Source organism: Chelonia mydas, chromosome 3 (genome assembly GCF_015237465.2).
Source record: "Chelonia mydas isolate rCheMyd1 chromosome 3, rCheMyd1.pri.v2, whole genome shotgun sequence".
In the NCBI taxonomy this organism is placed as follows: Eukaryota; Metazoa; Chordata; order Testudines; family Cheloniidae; genus Chelonia; species Chelonia mydas.
The window spans coordinates 43,157,523-43,177,829 of NC_057851.1; the positions used below are offsets into that span (position 1 = coordinate 43,157,523).

A 20,307-nucleotide genomic window follows, 5' to 3' on the forward strand; every position below is an offset into this window, starting at 1 on the left:
AGAGGAAGATGACTGAGGATAGGGAGTCTTCGTTATAGCCCCAGTAGGGCTGGAAGTCCTTGGGATAAGCTAACAAACATTTTGAGGCTTTTTGGAGGGAGCAGTGTAGAGACAGAGCGCCTGTAGCTTCATAGACTTCCCAAATTAATACATAATTCCTTAGTAGTATACTAGAATCAACATTCTATAAATTATATGGGAGGAGGGGAGGAGTCTATTCACCATCAGAGAACTCTAGACTAATTCCTGTCCATGCTAGTTGCTGGATGCATTTTGACTCAAATCTTTCAGTATCCTAATTTGAGGTTTAGCCATGCTATACAGGCTAATGAAGACAAAAAGCATTTGCAGTAATATGTTTATGGTGTGATGCAGTGAAAATGCAGAAAGCAAGCTGTTAAAGAAGGGAGTTAATGCCATATGACATGCTTTCTTGGGCAACTTGAATACTGACACTGAGAGTGTTTGCAGAACCATTTAGGTGTGGAATCTCTTGATACAAAATATGGATCTGGATTTTGTAATCTGAAGTGTTCTTGAACACTGTTTGGTTTATTTGGAGTGTAAGGCACTTGAGATGCACCAAACAGAGCATTCCATCCTGTCTTAAAGAGCAAACGTGATTATTTTCCCTTGTACTCTGGAGATACCTTCAGAGAGTGGGGTAAGTCTGTTAAAAAGAAAGCCAAGTTGATCAATAATTTTTCCAGTTGACAAGCAATTTTGTAGGAAGGGACATTAGCTTAAATCATTCTACTGTAAAATTTAACGGTATAGGTTCCATACTGCTAAAGCAGATATTTGTAGGGATTAAAACAGACTTTTAAAAAGCAAAATTTCATTTGACATGATTACACTTTGTAGATTTTTTGTGACATTTTCTGTCAAATTCTCTGGCGCTGCTTTTATTCACTTTTTATTTCCGGTATTAATTAATTATCATGAGGGACTTATAGGTGTCATCTGATGCATTTGTATTGCAAAGTCACTCAGGAATCCCTAGTCACCAGGCATCCTTGTCAGGCATCTGACACAAGCATAGGAAAGACGAAGGTAATACTCCATTCCCCATTTTGTCGGTCTTCTTGCCTCTCCCTCAGACCAATGGTTTTGGAATTGTTCTGCTGCTCTTGCATGCCAGGCCAGGGCGAAGCAGCAATGCCAACCACAATAATTTAATTAGCAATGCTGACAAATTAGCACCTCCTGTGAGGGGTTCTCTCTCTTTCCCTCAATTCCCCCCCCCCCATCCCCCCAGCCAGAAGGGACTGATCTGACTGCTTTGGTGCTGATTCAGATTCTATTTGAGTGAGCTGATGGGGCTATGTGGCTTGTTACTCTGATGTTCCCTTCTCTAGCAGTTAAGTTATTCACCAATGTTGCAGACCTTGACACTAATCCAGAGACTGTATTTTCAAAATCACGTTATCTCCTTGTATATGTCCAATTCTATAATGTGACTATGATGCAGAAAGTAGCATTTCATTGCACCCTGTACTGGCTTTCAGCCAAAGCTATTAAAAAATAAAGCAATAAATGTGGCATGAGGCTGTTGTATAAAAAGTGTGGTAAAACTTGTCAAATAAAATGCATGTATTCTGCGCTCTTCACTGAACAGTCTTGATTTACTATGAGAAGTGGTTGTGAATCAAATAAGGAAAAATGCAGTGAACTTTTCAAAACCCCAAATACTGTAATACTAAATAATATATAATATGTATAGCTCTTGAGAGTATTAATGTTTAGAATTGTGGATTGTGAATGGACCCTGTTGTCTGTCTTATACAGAGCTCAATGCTGACAAAATACTTGTTTATAGTTGGGGCAAAGGAGTTTTCAGTGAGAGTAGTAATCACATCAGTGCTGCTGATTATTTTGCTTGGTACGTTTTATAAAGAAATAGATACTGATGCACCTGTTGCATAGTTGCATACATATTTTTAAAAAACAAATGCAAAAGGAGGACCAGTGGTAAGATAATTGTACCCATAAAAAAGAAACCCAGTTTTTAAAGGTAATTGTCTCTGCATGTAAGGCTATGGGAACTTTATGGAGATTATGCTCTCAGACTCCAAGGGCAGGCTCTGGCTGGAATGTGTGAAATGGGGATGCAAGCAGGCATCTTAGTGGGACATTAGTCCTGGAAACCGTGTGCTCGGTCATCTCCAGGTTTGGCTGCTACATGTGCAAGAAGAAGGGCAGTTTAAAGGGGAAAATGTCAGTCAGGAATGAATTGGGAAAGCCCCCAACTGCTGCTCCAACTATCCATATGCCTAAATTGCGATCCTAGTTGATGCACAACATGAGCCAGGTGGTAAATCCTCAGTCTCATTTTTGTATTGTAGAATTGCACAAGAAACATTCTGCTACTGTTTGGCTGGTTTCATCTTGCCATACAGTTTCATTCTTGTTTCAGATTGAAAATTGGAATTTTGCAATTTAGAATAATGACATTAGCCTTTCCTTTAAGCTTGTGCGGGAATGCAATTTCAAAACATTTTTCTGGGATTTATCTACATGACTTACATTAATAAATTGAATAGTTGCTTGGAAAATTTGCCCCAAAACATACACTGATACTGTCTCAAAGTGGGGAAAAAGAGGTATTTTCTTTTTGTGTCCTGCCAGTACTCTTCTGCTTAACAAATATGTAACTGGTAGATGGAAACATGTAAGTGAAAACAGATGTGTTATGTAGGAAAGGAATGTAGTTCTTAGATTTGAGAGTCAGAATCATCTGTTGGATACTGCAAAATATAAAACATTAACTGACTAATTTTTAATAACATGTATTTTTGTCCCTATGCATTGCATAAAAGTTTGGTTTATGGAATATTTAATATATTTCCTTTTATATTCAAGGTGCTGAAAAATGTTTCATAATAATTTAATTAAGTAGTGATGCAGTAGTTATGCAGGCAAATGAGCGTTTGCCGGTAGTATTCTCATGTAGTCTAAGATGTTCGAACTTCTTTTGATTGAGAAGAAACATTGGTCAACTGAGGTAATTTCAAAGTGTCAGAGGATTTTTAACCTCAAACTGAACAGAGAAAGGAAAATGAATCTGTTTAATATCACCAAAAAGAATGAAACTCTACCAATACACCTGCACCCCATAATAATCCAGTTTAAGGTCAGTAGTGGATAGGAACCAAGTTCTGCTGTTGGATTAGACCTGGACTGTCCTGGTGCAGACTACTACCAGCTGGTCTGTCTTGTCCCAGTCAGCAGATACCCAATTTATTTTGTACAGTTTAAGTTCAGTACTCCATGGTCAATATGTTGTCTTTAACTGTTGCTAATAACATAGCCTAGGACTGCGCAGCAAATTTGTTAAATAGGGTCACTCTTTATAGAGAGCCATCCCTCTCGTTTTAAAGTTGCTAGGTACAAAGATGTGAATACAATGATCTTAGCATCTGTTCTCAAGCGGATATACATGGAGCTTTGGCTGTGAAATTGCCATTATTCAAATGAGTGATATTTGCCACTAATTTTAATAGGATTTGGTTTATTCATAAACCTTAGGGACAGGAGTTGTATACCTTGCAGCAGCAATGTTTGAAGATCTGCTATTGCTGCATAACAAAAATTCACAATAGGAATAGTAACTACTGCATAAGCCTGGAAAATTAAAACGTTAGTGGTGTACCTTAATTGTCCCCTCCTTCTTCCCCTGAACTGGTTTAAAGTTGAAATATACGCAGGGTTATTTGGCACTCCCCCACCCCCATTTCAAAACAAATAGGATAAACAAATACCATGTTACAATAGGTAAACTGATCCTTTGGGATGGGGGATGTCCAGAAGGATTGCTCCCTTCAGGTATGTCTATACAGCAAACAAAACCCTGTGGCTGGCCCTTGCCAGCCAATTCTGGCTCCCAGAGTCAGGCTGTGGGGCTGTTTCATTGCTCTGGGACCCTACAGGGTCCTAGAGCCAAGGCTGCAGCCTGAGCCCAGAAGTCTACACAGTAATGAAACAGCCTTGCAGCCTGAACCCTGTGAACACAAGTCAGCTGGCACAGGCCAGTCGCTGGTTTTTCTTTGCTGTGTAGACATACCATTAATGTGCAGGATTGCACAGTTCTGTTAGGTGCATTATGGCTTTTTTGCCTTCCACTGTAGCAACTATTGCTAGATGCTTGATGGTATCTGATGGCTTATTCCCAGTTTCCTTCAAATTTAATGATCAATATCAGTTATCAGAAAGGTATCTCTGTTTATAAATCACTAAAAATGGTCGCAGTATAGATTTAGGTACTGTATTTACAGTGATAACATCCATTATTAGCATGGTTCTCAGCAACGAATATGGTACCATGAAATAAGATACAATGTGTGGCAATTATAGGCCAAATTCTCCTCTTATTTACACAAAAGCAAAAACAGTCCTGTGCAACTAATTGTCTTCCCATTGTGTTTGTCTGTTAACCAGATACAGTGTACGTTTCTCAGGCTGTTCCATTCATATAGTCCAGTGTTCATTCAGAAACATAACATTTCCTTTGGTTGATAGATTAAAGGGGGAAATGTGAAATTGTTTTGGGATGTGCAATACACTTGGAACAAAGCCTGTAAAGTTAATTTACGTTAGAAGCTTGTGAGACAATTTTAGATCATTTTAATTTCACTTCAAAAATAAAAAGATGCCATGTCTCAACTGTGCTTTCCTGAATAAATATTTTTTTAGAAGAACAAAAGACATAATACTTTTCTCAAGTTCAATGTAATCACTAAAGAAGAAATTGCAGTGAATGTTACAATTTTCTGTCAGTGTTCTAGTAAATTTGATACAATTTAAATTATGAGTTGATCATTAAAGAGTTTTCATTAATAATCTGAAATATTAATGAAGTAGCATGTAGTATGGTATGTGATAGAATGAAAAAACAGCAAGTAGGGTAGATTAAGCACTTTAAGGCTTTCTATTTGCTTTTCACATCCCCTTAGACCAGGTGTGACTAACAAAGTGAGTCTCAACAGAAGTTGACTTTCTGAGGTGCTCTTTGTAGATATAACAGAAAACATAAAGAACCAGGTGTTAAAGCAATGAAAAGGTAAACAGTAAATCATTCTACAGGATGTTTAGCTGCTAAAACAGTTCAAAATCAGCACTGTGCTACTATGGAAACATTTGCAGAACTCAAAGAAATACTTCAATTTATTTGTGTCCTCTTTGGAAAAAAAAAAACCTTACCTTTTGAATTCTCAGTGTTGGATTTGCTTATCTATTCTTTTTTAAAAGGATTTCCCAGAGATTGACAGGAAAAAGAGTATTTTGACTAAGAGTGGTGGAATTATCTTACAGGTTTTTGCTTTACCTGATGTCTCTTAATTAAGCAAATGCAATATTGTAATAACTGGCATTTAGCACAGAATTCTTCTGTGTGCCTTTAATATTTATTTTATGAAATGGCTTATCAACTGAATAGATTAGACTGGTTTACTTTGTATATTTTCATCTTACATTGCACATCTGTTAGTGTTGGTCTTTAACACTGCAACGGGAAATATTGCTAAATAAATATGAATGTACATAAGTGTGGAGGGAAATATTTTTTTCTTATGAAATGGGAAGTTAAAGCAAAAGAGTAGTTAATGGCTAGATATTTAAGCTGTAATTTGCAAACTGAGATGCCTAAAATATTAAACAGCTTAAACCCTAAAAGAAGACTTGTTGTTTAGGGGCCTGCATAGAATCATCCAAGTTTCCAGATTATGGACAGAGTCCAAGGCCTACTTTTACATATGAAAGTACACATTGCTTTATATCTTGAAAATAGGGCTGTTGTGTTTTACACATGCAAATACACTTAGCTGGTTTCACAGGATACATCATACTATGTATCTGTGTACCTGCTGGGAGGAAGTAAATCCTAATGAGAAAATAATATTTTATAATGATGATTCATTACAAATGTTAAAATAAAGAATAAAGTTTATATTTAAGAAAGTCACTAACATACTGGACTAGTAATGAGCTACTTTCTACTTTTGTTTACAATTCAGAACCATTTTTATGCTGTCATTGAAGCATATGAAGAGAAGTATTTGCAGCATTATATTATGGTGATTATGTTAAAGCATCATAATACTTTTTGCTTAGAATATAGGCATAATAGTGTGAAATAGATTCAGGATTAGAGCTATACTGTGCAACTAAACTATTCTTCCTGTACTAAGATTAAAATGATACAGCTGCTGGTGTAACTCAAGCTTAAGTCAAAATTTAACATACTGTTTAATATTTTGGGAATGTCTGAATTAGGTTCTGTAAAAATGTAACTTGTTTGTGTGGAATTGAATGTAATTGTATCCTCTGTTAACATGAACGTTTATCAGTGAATTATTTAATTGCCTTTCCATTATTCATGTAGAAATATATAAATATTGCCTTGTTTGGGGTATGTGTGTACATGTGCATCTGTGTGTACATGTGCATCTGTGTGTGCACACACGTATGTATTCCCTCAATTTATAACAGGTTGTTTTGTAGGAATTATGAGGACAGACATACTTTCTGTACTAATGGAAACAACGTTTTGTTTCTGCTTTTTCCTTTGTAAACTCTGTATTTGAGTGGAAGAATTACAAGATTCAAAGGACTTTTGTTAGTGGAGCTTTCTTGAAATTGTCATTTCCCTAGGTTAATTTCACTACAAATCAGTCCCTGGAGATAAGCAAAGAAGCATTTGTAGATTGCTAATCTTGAGTCTCATACTTAAATCTCTGTACAATGTGCTGAAAATGACTCCATGTAAATAAACTGTAGGCACTTTTAAATAGAGATAAGCTAGCCACTGTCAGTTGTTTGTAAATAACTAGCTGATCAAGTTTTTCCTATTACTGTTTCATGTTTCAGAGTAGCAGCCGTGTTAGTCTGTATTTGCAAAAAGAAAAGTAGTATTTGTGGCACCTTAGGTACTCAAATAAATTTGTTAGTCTCTAAGGTGCCACAAGTACTCCTTTTCTTTTTACTGTTTCATGTATGACTTTTCACATGTATGCCTGAAGCCAGCATATATAACTGCTAGTAACTGTTGTCATTAAATTTGAGTTGCTTGCAAGCTAAACAGCATACATGTTCTGCAGAATAATGCAGCTCTCGCTCCCCTTCTACTTATTGTATAATGATCCCGGACTTCAAAATGAGCTTTTGATTGAACCTCTTAATTCACAAACGTAGCCTAGGAAAGAAAGTTTGGTGACAATTTTGTGAAATTAGAGATTTAGAGAAGTAGAAAAAGCAGCATTAGTAAAAGTATAGAAACATATTACTGTAAGTCAAACCCTGTGTTTAGAATAGAAATGATATTGTCTTACCTTCATTAGCCACTGAGTGTTGTTTTCCATGAGGTTTTCAAGTAGTTGCAGTCTTTGTACTGAATCATCATAATCTAGTGGTGCATCCCTCTGCACTGCATTAGACACATAAGAGCTAGAAGAAGAGCGGCAGTTGTCCATCTCAGGCAATAGAAAGGTATAGCTGCATGACCCATGCTGAACCTGATACTGCTTCTTGCCGATAGTCTCCATGCTTTTACGAAAGGAGCTATACCCTGAAGCTAAAACAAGATTACAGCTCAAAATAAAGTAAACAGCCAGCCACATTTTAATTGCTATGATAACCCAGCAAATCTAAAATACTGAAGTATTTTATTTTCAGTATGCTTAACAAGAGTCCAGATTATCAAGTTGACCTGCCCTGAAATTCAGTGCTTTACTGTCATGTGTAAAGTACTCTGAATGAGGGCTTTTTTTTTTTTTACTTTCCCGTTGCAAACTTGGTAAAAAAAAAAGTGCTGTCTTCTCTCCGGCTGTGCCCTAAACTGTCAGATGCAATAGAGAAACAGTCCTGTCTCAGCTGCAAGTTCTGTGTTAGTTTTAAAACTAAGCTTTAATGTTTTCTTCTGCTTGTCTTTTGGCAAGATTTTACAGCTTCGGTATCTGAATCAATCACTTTCCTTTCCTTATATGATAAGTTGATAAGAGTAGCCAGACATGTGTAGCTAAACTGCTCCTCCCTCCTGGCTTATCCGTTATCTTCCTGTAGGGGGGGTCACTTGCAAGGCAGCACAAAGATCAGAGCACACTGCTGAATGCTGTATGGTATGCTGCACTAAATCTCTTGAAAAACTGATCAATTACAGGACCCCTGTGAATTTCTTAAGCACAATTCTAATTACGAATTTCCTAGACATCAGTTCTTATAGCCTCCAAGTATGTTTTCAGTGTGAGCTTGTAAATTTTTTCTTGTGATCATTTTAAAATATGCACACAAAAGTTCCTTTGTTTGTTTGGTCCTCTTAAAGAAAAATTCTTTTGAACTAGGAGTACTTGTGGCACCTTAGAGACTAACCAATTTATTTGAGCATAAGCTTTCATGAGTTACAGCTCACATGCATCCGATGAAGTGAGCTGTAGCTCACGAAAGCTTATACTCAAATAAATTGGTTAGTCTCTAAGGTGCCACAAGTACTCCTTTTCTTTTTGCGAATACAGACTAACACGGCTGTTACTCTGAAACCGTTCTTTTGAACTGTTTCTCAGCCCAGCATTGCTTGGCTTATGTTTAATAGTTTGTATAAATAAGGAGGAAGACACTTTTCTAATCAGACAAAGGTAGGCTTCAGCTTATCCTTTCAGAAAGAAATCATGCTCTTTTTTTAAGAATTGAACTTTCAACTGAACATATTGTGCATAAATGCATTCTACTGTAATTAGAATAGAATGATCTTTTATGTGAATCATGTAAAAAGTGAATAGGAAAGCTTGAAAACAGTTTTTTAAATGTTAGTCATGTTATTAACTGGCTACTTTAAATTATGTTCATTTTAAAAATATTCATCAATCAAAAGTCTCCCAGCTGGGCAAAAGGGGATAATGTTTCAAACAGAGTGGCAGTAGGAATTCCTCAATAAATGCAGGACCGGCTCTAGGCACCAGCAAAGCAAGCACGTGCTTGGGGCGGCACATTTCCAGGGGCGGTGTTCCGGCCACCCTTTTTTTCAGGGCAGTTGTGCTCTCAGAGCTGCGCCACTTAGATGAGGCAAGGAAGGGGAAGCCCCAGCCCCAGCCCCAGCCCCGGGGTGCTGACCTGCCAGGGCCCAGCCGCTACCTGGGGAGGAGAGGGCGAGTCCTGCCGGCGAGCCAGGGCTGTGCTACCTCATCTGCGAGCTGGCTGCTGCGCTGCCTTGTGCCACCCCTTATATCAGGGCTTCTCTGCGCGGCCGGGCAGGGGAGGGGGTAAAGCCCCTGCAGGCTCTGGGAGAAGGTGACATCACTGCCTCCGCCTTCAGCGCTGCCTGCGAGCCCCAGCCCCACCACCTGAGCTTGGGGTGGCAAATTTTTTGTTTGGGGCAGCAAAAAACCTAGAGTCGGCTCTGAATAAATGACATGGGAGTATAGGATTTGCTATATTAGATCATACTGGCCTAATATCACACCTCTGGTTGTGGTCAATAGCGGTGGTGGAAGATGAAGAAAAATACATCATGGAGCAATATTTAATAGTGCAGGGCTGTACATGGGGAGGACAGGGATTACTCTGTGTCCTGCAATGATCAGCTAACTTCAGAAAGCATGAGACTACTAAACAGCTAAGAAAGACCAGGAAAGAGTTTGATTCCAATAAAATCTTGGAAAAATAAATTGTCTGCTGTAGAAAATACGCTCTGGAAACCATCATGCTGGGGAACTGATTCTTGAGGAGAAATTGCCCTATAATTCCTTGGATCTGGACACAGAAACTGGACTTCTCTTATTAAATATTGCTTTTAATTTTAAGTGAATGTTGTGCTAAAGAAGGTTCCAAAATAATATGCACTGGAGACCAAAGTCCCCTATTTATCCATAGGACAAGCACTGTATATCATAAGAAGCGTCATTACAGGTTTCCCTATATATCTTTCTCTGCCAAAACACGTTAACACTGTTTTACTTTCTATGATATGGAAACTGTATAAAGGCTGTGAAAGCCAGTTGTAGGAATTAGGATCTCTACTTTGTTGCTCATTGGATGGTTGAGATGTCTTACTCCACCTTATGTTTTCATGACTGCCTTACCTAAAGACAACCCAAAAAGTTTACTTCTGGAGAACTCCAAAGGGGACAAAATGTGCTTGATTTACGTTTCAGCTGCATGAGATATAAAACAAATATGCCAGATTTGCTTTCTGGGGAGTATTTGTTTGCCAACGACCATGCTTTGGATCCCAGTACATTGAGGTGTTTGTCTAAAGCTTAAGACATGGTGAGGATATTTCCTGTAAAATAAATCTAATAGTGAAACGTTTGTTTTTGGCAAATAGAGAGAATGCATAGCCTGGTGTTGCTCTACCAAAACTAATAAATGTGATAGATACCCTGAAAGCTTGTTGATGCAGCCACAAAACTTTTCTGAAGAGAAGTTTCTACTTTTCAATCTATTGGTTTCTTTGAACAAAAATATCCTTCTGTTTGTACAACTGTTTCTTTCTCAAGGAATGAGACTACTTGTGGCAACCTTCAGGGAGTCTGCACAATCACATTTGTTCTCTTAGATTTTTTTAAAATTTTTTGATGTCTAACCAGACAAAATGAGATTTATCGGATCATTCGCATTATTAAAGTTGAGTTAAGTTGGATGCAGATCTTCCTTTACATTTTTAAGGGATTTTTGCTTCACATTTTTACTTAGATGCTGTCAGACTGGCTTCTCCCCTGGAAGTATATCCAAAGCACTTACGAACCTTGATAACTTAGTTTAAAAATACTGAAGAGGAAAATATCTTGCATGAGGTTCTGCCTCTTTTTCATGCTCCAGTGCTGAAAGTTTCCTTTTTCTTAGTGAGGAATACTTGGAAGATTTGTCTTACTTTTCTTACACTTTTTGGTGGGACCTGTGTGTGTTTTCATTCTTCAGTTTGACAATGAAGTGGAGGATAACATTTACCAGTGTGATCTGTTAAGGGTTTTCTTCTCAATTGCTAGAGCTGTGCTACCACCTTTATCTCAAGGAGACCGGGAGTTTGAGAAGTTGTCAGACAAGGAAGGGCCAAGAACCCTTTCCTGAGAGGATTTATAAAGTAGCTCTTGATCTGGAAAAACTCTTATGAGATGGCAGCTCTGATTTACTAAGGATGATGCATTCATCCCTCCACACACTGGTCAACTAAGTCACGGAGAACATATTTGCACTTCAGTTCATCTGGGTTTTTGAGGAGGGATCAAAGGGACTGGATGTGATCCAGCAGCCTCTCAATGCCAACTGGCAAGAGGGTTACAAGAATATTCTGATTCTGGTTCACCAAAGAATGTTATATGAGGTCTTAACTGAAAGCCAGCATCACACTGGTCATTAATATTGTTATGAAATGTACATACTGTGACAAAGCTCCAAGCCTGTATTGGTGGGTCCCGCACTTCCAGGCAGATTCAGTGGCCTCAGAAGCTCACTAAGACCCTCAATATGACATCCCTTTCCCAGCATAGCAGCAAAGGTCACAGCTTATTGAGCTACTTTCATCACAGGCCAGTATGGAAGGTGGAATACCCACAGTCTCTGTTGCTCCTTAGAGCTCAGTAGGCTCAGTTTGGCCTCCGGCCTGGACCAAGTCTGCTTCCCCTCTTAAGGGGATCTCTGTAGAGCATGGGGGAAGGGGGGAACCCAGACCCGCCCTCCACTCTGGGTTCCAGCCCAGGGACCCTAATGGTATCAGCTGTTGGCGGTTTTTCCCTTCACCAATGATGCTGCTTCAATTCCCTGGGCCACTTCCCCATGGTCCCCTTTTCCCAAGCTTCGCACTTACCTCAGGATTCAGCAATGCTCCACTCCGCTCCTCCAGCTCCCTTCACCTGGGCTTCTCAAGAGAGAGCTGGAAAGGAGAGCTTTAAAGCAGTATGAGTAGGACCTTAATTGGTTCCAGCTGTCTCCATTAGCCTAAGGGCCTTAACTGACCTGTTGCCAGTTAATTGAGGTCAGGTGCCAACATTCATCTAACGACCTTAACTGGTTAAATTGGCATCAGGTGTCTTGATTGGCCTGGAGTAGCTTTGTTTGGCTATCTAGGGAACCTGCTCATTCTGAGGCTGATATATCAGCCTTCCACTACTCTCTTATATCCTTGTGGTCTGAGTCCATCACAGTACAGATGCTATCTAGGAGTTATGTATATATGTTGAAAATGAAGTTTTAAATTCTGTATTATGGCAGAGATAACAGAGCTTTTCTGTCAGACAAAAGATGTTTATTCACCCCTCTCTCTGTCAGCATATAAATTAAGTATTACAAAGTCAGCAGAGAGGTGTAGAGTCAACAGGGAACAGCACAGAGGAAAAACAAGCAACGGGGTTGTACTGTCTCAGTACAGACTGAACTTTTTGGATGCAAGTATAAAGTAAAGAAGACACCCACTGATCCTGCACCTTAGAAAGTAAACAGGCAGTGCGTTTACATTCATGAAAATGGGATCACAACCAGCCTTGGTTGAAGATGCTGCAAAAGGCGTTGGTGAGATAAACATCTTTAGACATGAGATTAGCCTGTTAAGTTTAGTCTCTAGAAAATGTGCTATGAGTTTGTTTTAAATGGTAACACAATATCTTGAATCATGAATCTTTTGGTAATAAACTTATCCTCGTTTTCGCTATAAATATATCTCAGAGTTGTGATATTAGGAAAGGTGCTGCTGATCCTGAGTTAAATCATACAAGCTGGTATGTATACTGTTCCCTTGGGGACAGCAGACCTGGTATTTCTGTGAGTGTTCAGGGGATAAAGGGCTAGACACCAGAGGGGAATGCTTCAAATGAGCTCAAGGACTGGGGTTACACCTATTCTTAACTTTCAAGGCAAAGTTAGGGCTGGCACAGTCCAGTTGAGAGTGGTTGGATGGCTAACAGGCTGGTGATATTAGGGTGCTGACAGTTAAACACAAGCAAATCTCTTTCTCTCACTGAAGTCAAGGAAGTAACAAGATGAATCATAGTCATGGGTATCCTGAGAAACATCACACTGGAGCCCTGGCTTTTGAGGGTTGAACCTGCTTCTGTGTTGGGACTGCAGGAGTCTGAGAGGCTGTTTGAGGGTAGAGGGTCAAGAGCAAGATTGGAGTAGAAGACCCTTGATATAGCTTGGACCTCCACAGGAAAGAAATCTAGTGGTTTGAATGTTGGAAAGATCAACCAATTTAGCATTTCTGTTGAATGTGTGGCTCCTAATTGCTGCAGTGGCATTCAGGAGTAGTGTGGAGAGTACAGAAATCTTTCTCCAGGAATGCTGGCTGGAACTCATGTGGAAGCAGTGGGCAAGTCAATAGCTTCCGAGCACAGCAGCCTCTTCTGAGATCTGTGGCTGGGTGCACTGCTGTGACTAACCTTCTGTTTGTGGAGGATTAGTTTAGTGCTCCTGCACAAGGAGAGGCTGCTCTTCTTTCCTGTCTGATACATGCTGTCCGGTGGTGAAGTAGATTGAATGTCCCCCTCAGATATATCAGTGAGGACTTTGCTGTCTCGACATCTGTCTCAACTTACTCTCTACTTTGCTGCAAGGATCTTAGCCTTTCCCACCATGTGTAGGAAGCTGAAAGTGAGGCACCTTGCCAACAAGATGAGCATAACCTCTCTTTAACCCTATGTTGGAAAAAGTTGCTGAATTTGGCGCATCTTTTTGAACATTGTTTGCCCCGTCATCCATTTGGGAGCAGCTTTCCCAGCAGAGGAGGGAAAGTTGTGCCTCGAAAGTAATTCCCTCCTGCAAAGCCAAACTAGCCATAGCTCAAGGGAATGGAAATGGGAAGAAGCTGAATTTGGAAAATTAGTGTGAAATGTTAGGAAAGTTTAAATAAATTTTTGTCCTCAAAAGTTCCGGTGAGGAGGAGAAATTCTGAATGCTGCATTGTTACTGTATCTCTGAGGAGTTAGAACATGTCTGGCTTCTCGCTTGGAGGGAGGGCAGGGCTTATTCCACAACTGCTGAATGACAGGCTGATCTACATCCTATCAACAGTGAGTGGGAACATCGCATTTTAAGATTGTCAGACATATTAAAGTAGGAGGATTCTGAATAACTTGGCACAGGGTTTTTTATATTTCAGTACAAAATTCAATAAAAAGTTTATTATATTTCATATTAGTTGTAGTTGCCTTTCAATACTTTTGTTACGTTACTCATTTTGGTCATCTCCCTTTGGTGGTGCTTTATAGATGGAGGGGCCTGTTTGAATGTACAGTACAATGTATTATCCAAACTGAAATTGTGATGCTTAGTCTGCAATTTCCTGATTGCCTTTTAGTTAAGTGAATAGAGTGTTTGACATAAAATAGCAAATACTGCCCAGTATATTTAAAGTAAAAATTAGATATTTCCCCCTTTAAAAAAAAAAGCCATTCACTTTAGAGAACTCACCTTATAAAAAGGAGTGAAATGTATATTTTGCCATAATTAAGCATTTAAACCTTTTTGCCAGATGTGCTTCAGGCAATTTCCTTTCTTGAGAAACAGTAATTTCCCTTACTCAACCAGTTCTGTTTTTATTTCTTACAGTATATGAGTACACTGCATTAAAGCAAGACCACTAATATTATCTTTCCAATTATCATTTTACATACAGCTGCACAGCTTCTGTTTGACAGGCAAGTAGAGAGGCACTTCTGTGAGATCTTTGATACTAAAGGAAGCATAAAAGTTTGTGAAGTAATATAAGAAAATGTTGACTCGGTCTTAGTCTCTATTTGCAGATTTTTTTCCTCCATCTCATTCTAAGGTTGTTAATTGTGTAGGAGAGTGAATTGTCATTTTAATGCTTTTTTTATTCACGTTTTTTCCAGTGAGACTAAATCTGAGGGACAGAATAAGAAGCCAGGCTATGATAATGAGGCACAAGTGCTATTTGATTCACTATTATAGTAATATTTAACACTCCTGAATAATTTAAAGAATTGTTGTAATATGAGAGAATTAAACTTCAAAATAAAGTTCTAGATGCAAATAAGAGATCTGAAATCTTGTCATAAATTTTAAAATCATAAAAACCTTTTTGTAGATTGCTGGTTCCTGAATTTTAGCCATTTTGATACTTTTCTGCTCATCTTTGATTCTTGAATCATAGAATATCAGGGTTGGAAGGGACCCCAGAAGGTCATCTAGTCCAACCCCCTGCTCGAAGCAGGACCAAGTCCCAGTTAAATCATCCCAGCCAGGGCTTTGTCAAGCCTGACCTTAAAAACCTCTAAGGAAGGAGATTCTACCACCTCCCTAGGTAACGCATTCCAGTGTTTCACCACCCTCTTAGTGAAAAAGTTTTTCCTAATATCCAATCTAAACCTCCCCCATTGCAACTTGAGACCATTACTCCTCGTTCTGTCATCTGCTACCATTGAGAACAGTCTAGAGCCATCCTCTTTGGAACCCCCTTTCAGGTAGTTGAAAGCAGCTATCAAATCCCCCCTCATTCTTCTCTTCTGCAGACTAAACAATCCCAGCTCCCTCAGCCTCTCCTCATAAGTCATGTGCTCTAGACCCCTAATCATTTTTGTTGCCCTTCGCTGGACTCTCTCCAATTTATCCACATCCTTCTTGTAGTGTGGGGCCCAAAACTGGACACAGTACTCCAGATGAGGCCTCACCAGTGTCGAATAGAGGGGAACGATCACGTCCCTCGATCTGCTCGCTGTGCCCCTACTTATACATCCCAAAATGCCATTGGCCTTCTTGGCAACAAGGGCACACTGCTGACTCATATCCAGCTTCTCGTCCACTGTCACCCCTAGGTCCTTTTCCGCAGAACTGCTGCCTAGCCATTCGGTCCCTAGTCTGTAGCGGTGCATTGGATTCTTCCATCCTAAGTGCAGGACCCTGCACTTATCCTTATTGAACCTCATCAGATTTCTTTTGGCCCAAACCTCCAATTTGTCTAGGTCCTTCTGTATCCTATCCCTCCTCTCCAGCGTATCTACCACTCCTCCCAGTTTAGTATCATCCGCAAATTTGCTGAGAGTGCAATCCACACCATCCTCCAGATCATTTATGAAGATATTGAACAAAACCGGCCCCAGGACCGACCCCTGGGGCACTCCACTTGACACCGGCTGCCAACTAGACATGGAGCCATTGATCACTACCCGTTGAGCCCGACAATCTAGCCAGCTTTCTACCCACCTTATAGTGCATTCATCCAGCCCATACTTCCTTAACTTGCTGACAAGAATACTGTGGGAGACCGTGTCAAAAGCTTTGCTAAAGTCAAGAAACAATACATCCACTGCTTTCCCTTCATCCACAGAACCAGTAATCTCATCATAGAAGGCGATTAGATTAGTCAGGCATGACCTTCCCTTGGTGAATCCATGCTGACTGTTCCTGATCACTTTCCTCTCATGTAAGTGCTTCAGGATTGATTCTTTGAGGACCTGCTCCATGATTTTTCCAGGGACTGAGGTGAGGCTGACTGGCCTGTAGTTCCCAGGATCCTCCTTCTTCCCTTTTTTAAAGATTGGCACTACATTAGCCTTTTTCCAGTCATCCGGGACTTCCCCCGTTCGCCACGAGTTTTCAAAGATAACGGCCAAGGGCTCTGCAATCACAGCAGCCAATTCCTTCAGCACTCTCGGATGCACTCTTGGGTCCTTTTAATATTATTAGTCTATAATAATTTCATTTGATGACTCCAAAATTTTCTTTCCTTCATTTTTTTGGAATGTTTCTCAGAAACAAATGAAAACAAGGACAAGATTAATAAAATCACAATTATAAACAGTAAAAGGGTTTTGAATACTAACTACTAATCATGCCATCTAGTCTGCAGTCTTATTTTTTTTCCCCCTAGGAGAAAGGAATGACAAATATTTTGTTGCAATGAGCTGAAATTAATGAACGTATTTTCTTCGTGACCCATAGTTAAATCAAGCCAACTCTAAATCCTTTCTGAAGTAAGCAGTAACTTCCTATCAGTTTATCTAGGTTTTTATACCATGCCCATCACCTTATTATCCGAGCTTATCAATGTAGGATGTACTTGTATGTGTATTTCCTATGAAATTTGCTAAACTTATTGTGCAAAACAATGAGCTTATTTTAAAAAGCCAAGACATTCTGAATAACTTTAAGTTTACTGCAACCTGTCTCTTTTAAGCATATAAATAAGAAGTAATTTTTTTCAAATAAGTTTATTCTGGAAAATTATTTAGACATGTATATTGTGCCAGTCTCATATTGGTCGTATTGTATTGATGTAATGCCATGGAGAATTAGTTACAAAAGAGATTAACAAAATCACTCTTTGTTCTTGACTCATGTGAGTGACATCTATTTGTTGCCACATTTTACTCTCCCTCTTCAGACAGAATCTTACCGAGTTTTTCGAAGACCTTAACAGTCTTCTTCCTTCATAAAATCATAGTGCTGGAGGGGACCTTGAGAGGTCATCAATTCCAGCCCTCTGCAGTGAGGCAGGACCAAGTAAATCTAGACCATCCCTGAAAGTGTTTGTGCAATTGGTTCTTAAAACCTCCAATTATGGGGATTCCACAACCTCCTCTGAAAGCCTATTCCAGAATGTAACTATCCTTTATAGTATAAAGGATTTTTCTAACATCTAACCTAAAATCTCCCTTACTGCAGATTAAGCTCTTTACTTCTTGCCCAACTGTGATGGTTCTCAGGGTACCTAGGACTGAGAGTCACCTTATTATACCAATGCCTCCAGCATGTGAGAGACTTGTTTGTGTTTAACTGGGTGTCAGACCGCTGACACCACTAGCCTGTTAGCCTACCAAGCACTCTCTTCTGGGTACTGTCAGCCCTAACTTTGCCATGCAGGTTAACAATAGGTGCACCCCAATCCCTGAGTCCCTTTGAAGCATTCCTCTGCTTCAAAGTATCTTCTCCACTGAACACTCACAGAAATACCATGTCTGCTATCCCCCAGGGAATAGTATACACACCAACTTGTGTGATGTCACTGAAACCATGTACAAATAAGTGGTAATAGGTAGCCAAGCCTATGAATGATTTGGCTTGCTTTTTAGTTTGGGGGGAAAGGCCAGTTAACAATAGATTTGTACTTTCAAGGGATCAGGAGAAATTTGGCCACCACCTACCTACCTAAAAAAGACCTTTTGGCTCCTTCTGGTTTACCTTTTGACACTTTTCCAGTGAGACCCGCATCTTTGAGTCTTGTCAGCACTGTTCCCAAGTGTTTTTTATGATCTGACCAAGAATTGCTAAATATTGCAATGTCGTCAATATAAGCCTGTGCAAAGTCTTGTAACTTTTTAACACTTGATTAAAGAGCCTTTGAAAGGTGGCTCCTGCATTAATCAAAAGGTAACACATTCAACTCATAAAATCCCAAATCAGTAATGAACGTGGATTATTTTTCTGTACTGTCTAAAAGGATTTTCTAGTATCCCTTCATGAGGTTTAGAGTAATTAGATATTTCCCCTAGCCTAAAGTATCTAACATGCCATCAGTTCTGAGCATCGGATATGCATCAGGTACTGTGACAGTATTAAGTTTTCTGTAATCAACACACAACCTTATATTCCTATCCTTCTTAGGAACCATAACAACTAGTGAGACCCAAGGACTGTCTGACTCTTTAACTATCTCCATTCCAGCATACTTTGTATTTCCTGATTAAATTTATTCAAATCTTTCCCAAAGTGTGGCACCCAGAATTGGACACAGTACTCCAGCTGCAGTCTCAACAGTGCTGAGTAGAGTGGGACAGTTACCTCTCATGTCTTAAATACATCATTCCTATTAATGTACCCCAGAATGATATTAGCCTTTTGTGCAACTGCATCACATTAACTCATTTGTGTGTTACACTACAACCCCCAGATCCTTTTCAGCATAACTATCACTTAGCCAATTATTCCTTATTTTGTAGCTGTACATTTAATTTTTCCTTCTCAAGAATAGTATTTTTCACCTGTATTTATTAAATTTCATATTGTTTTTAGACCAATTCTCTAATTTGTCAAGATCATTTTCAGTTCTAATCCTGTCTTCCAAAGTGCTTGCAACCCCTCCCAGCATGGTGTCATCTGCAAATTTTACAAGCATACTCTCCAGTCAAGTTGAAATAACATTAAATAACATAAACAACTTATTAATGAAAATATTGAATAGTACCAGACCCAGGACTGACCCCTGCAGACCTCACTAGATATGCCCTCCAAATTTGACAGCAAACCATTGATAACTTTGAGTACGGCCTTTCAATCAGTTGTGCATCCACTTTATAGTAATTTCATCTAGACTACATTTCCCTAAATTGACTATTAGAATGTCATGTGGGATCTTCAAATTCCTTACTAATATCAAAATATATCAGGTCTACTGCTCTCCTCTCTTCCCCCATCCACCAGGCCAATAATACTGTCAAAGAAGGAATCTGGATTGCTTTGGTATGGTTTTTTCTTGATAGATCCATGCTGGCTATTCCTTATAACCCTGGTATCATCTAGGTGCTTAAAAATTTATTGTGTAATAATTTGTTCCAGTATCTTTCCAGGTATTGAACTTAGGCTGACTGGTCTATAATACCACAGGTCCTCTTTGTTCCCTTTTTTAAAGATAGGTACTATACTTACCCTTCTCCAGTCCCCTGGGACCTCGCCCATCCTCCTTGAGTTCTCGAAGATAATTGCTAATGGTTCCAAGATTGCTTCAGCTAGTTCCTTAAGTTCCCTAGAATGAAGCAGAATAGGCGTTAAACACCTCAGCTTCTTGATGTCATCAGTTATTAGCTCTCCTTCCCCGCTAAGTAGAGGGCCTCCACTTTCTTTCATCTTTTTCTTGCTTCTAATGTATTTAAAGAATTTCCTCTTATTGCCTTTTATGTCCTTTGCTAGGTGTAACACATTTTGTGTCTCAGCCTTTCTAATCTTGTACCTACATGCTTGTGATATTCTTTTGTACTCCTCCATTGCAAGTCATCCATGTTATCAGAGGAGTGCTTTTTGATTTTCAGGTCATTAAATTCTTCCTGATGGATATTAGACACTTCCCTCCTTCCTTCTTTGCATTAGGATAGTTTGCAATTGTGCCTTTAATATTGTCTCCTTGAGAAACTGTTAATCCTCCTGAATTCCCTTATACCTTAGATTTTCTTCCCATGGGACCTCATCTACCAGTTCTCTCTAATGTCCTCCTAACTTTCTTCTCTGCGTCTAAAACTGGAGCCTCTCACCTGCTTTCTTCTCTTAATCTCTTCAAATGCACTGTGACCCCATTCCTTCCTGAATTAACCTTTGACTGGTTGCTTCCTCTCTACATAGAATATGCTCTGATCTCCCCCATCCTCAAAGAAAAATGTC

The 20,307-nt window shown here is 39.3% G+C and overlaps 2 protein-coding genes across 16 annotated transcripts in view; one reads left to right on the forward strand and one right to left on the reverse strand.

Annotated features, from left to right (window-relative positions):
• MCPH1 (microcephalin 1) overlaps window positions 1–20,307 on the forward strand; it is a 224,524-nt gene that overhangs the window by 162,013 nt on the left and 42,204 nt on the right. The window contains exon 14 of one of the 13 annotated variants that reach the window (XM_043542349.1): window positions 14,811–14,893. The exons of 11 other annotated variants lie outside the window; for them this stretch is intronic. In XM_043542349.1, the coding sequence (XP_043398284.1) occupies window positions 14,811–14,813 (3 nt within the window). In that variant the 3' untranslated portion in view covers window positions 14,814–14,893. Of the gene's footprint in view, window positions 1–14,810; window positions 14,894–20,307 lie in introns of those variants that run through there. One more of the 13 variants, XM_043542351.1, reaches the window with a different exon arrangement.
• The window catches only part of ANGPT2 (angiopoietin 2), a 104,660-nt gene that overhangs the window by 65,131 nt on the left and 19,222 nt on the right, over window positions 1–20,307 (reverse strand). The window contains exons 2-3 of one of the 3 annotated variants that reach the window (XM_043542356.1): window positions 16,141–19,678; window positions 7,326–7,567 (exon numbers count right to left, since the gene is read on the reverse strand). In XM_043542356.1, the coding sequence (XP_043398291.1) occupies window positions 7,326–7,538 (213 nt within the window). In that variant the 5' untranslated portion in view covers window positions 7,539–7,567; window positions 16,141–19,678. Of the gene's footprint in view, window positions 1–7,325; window positions 8,167–16,140; window positions 19,679–20,307 lie in introns of those variants that run through there. The other 2 variants (XM_037894198.2, XM_007055048.4) reach the window with 2 other exon arrangements.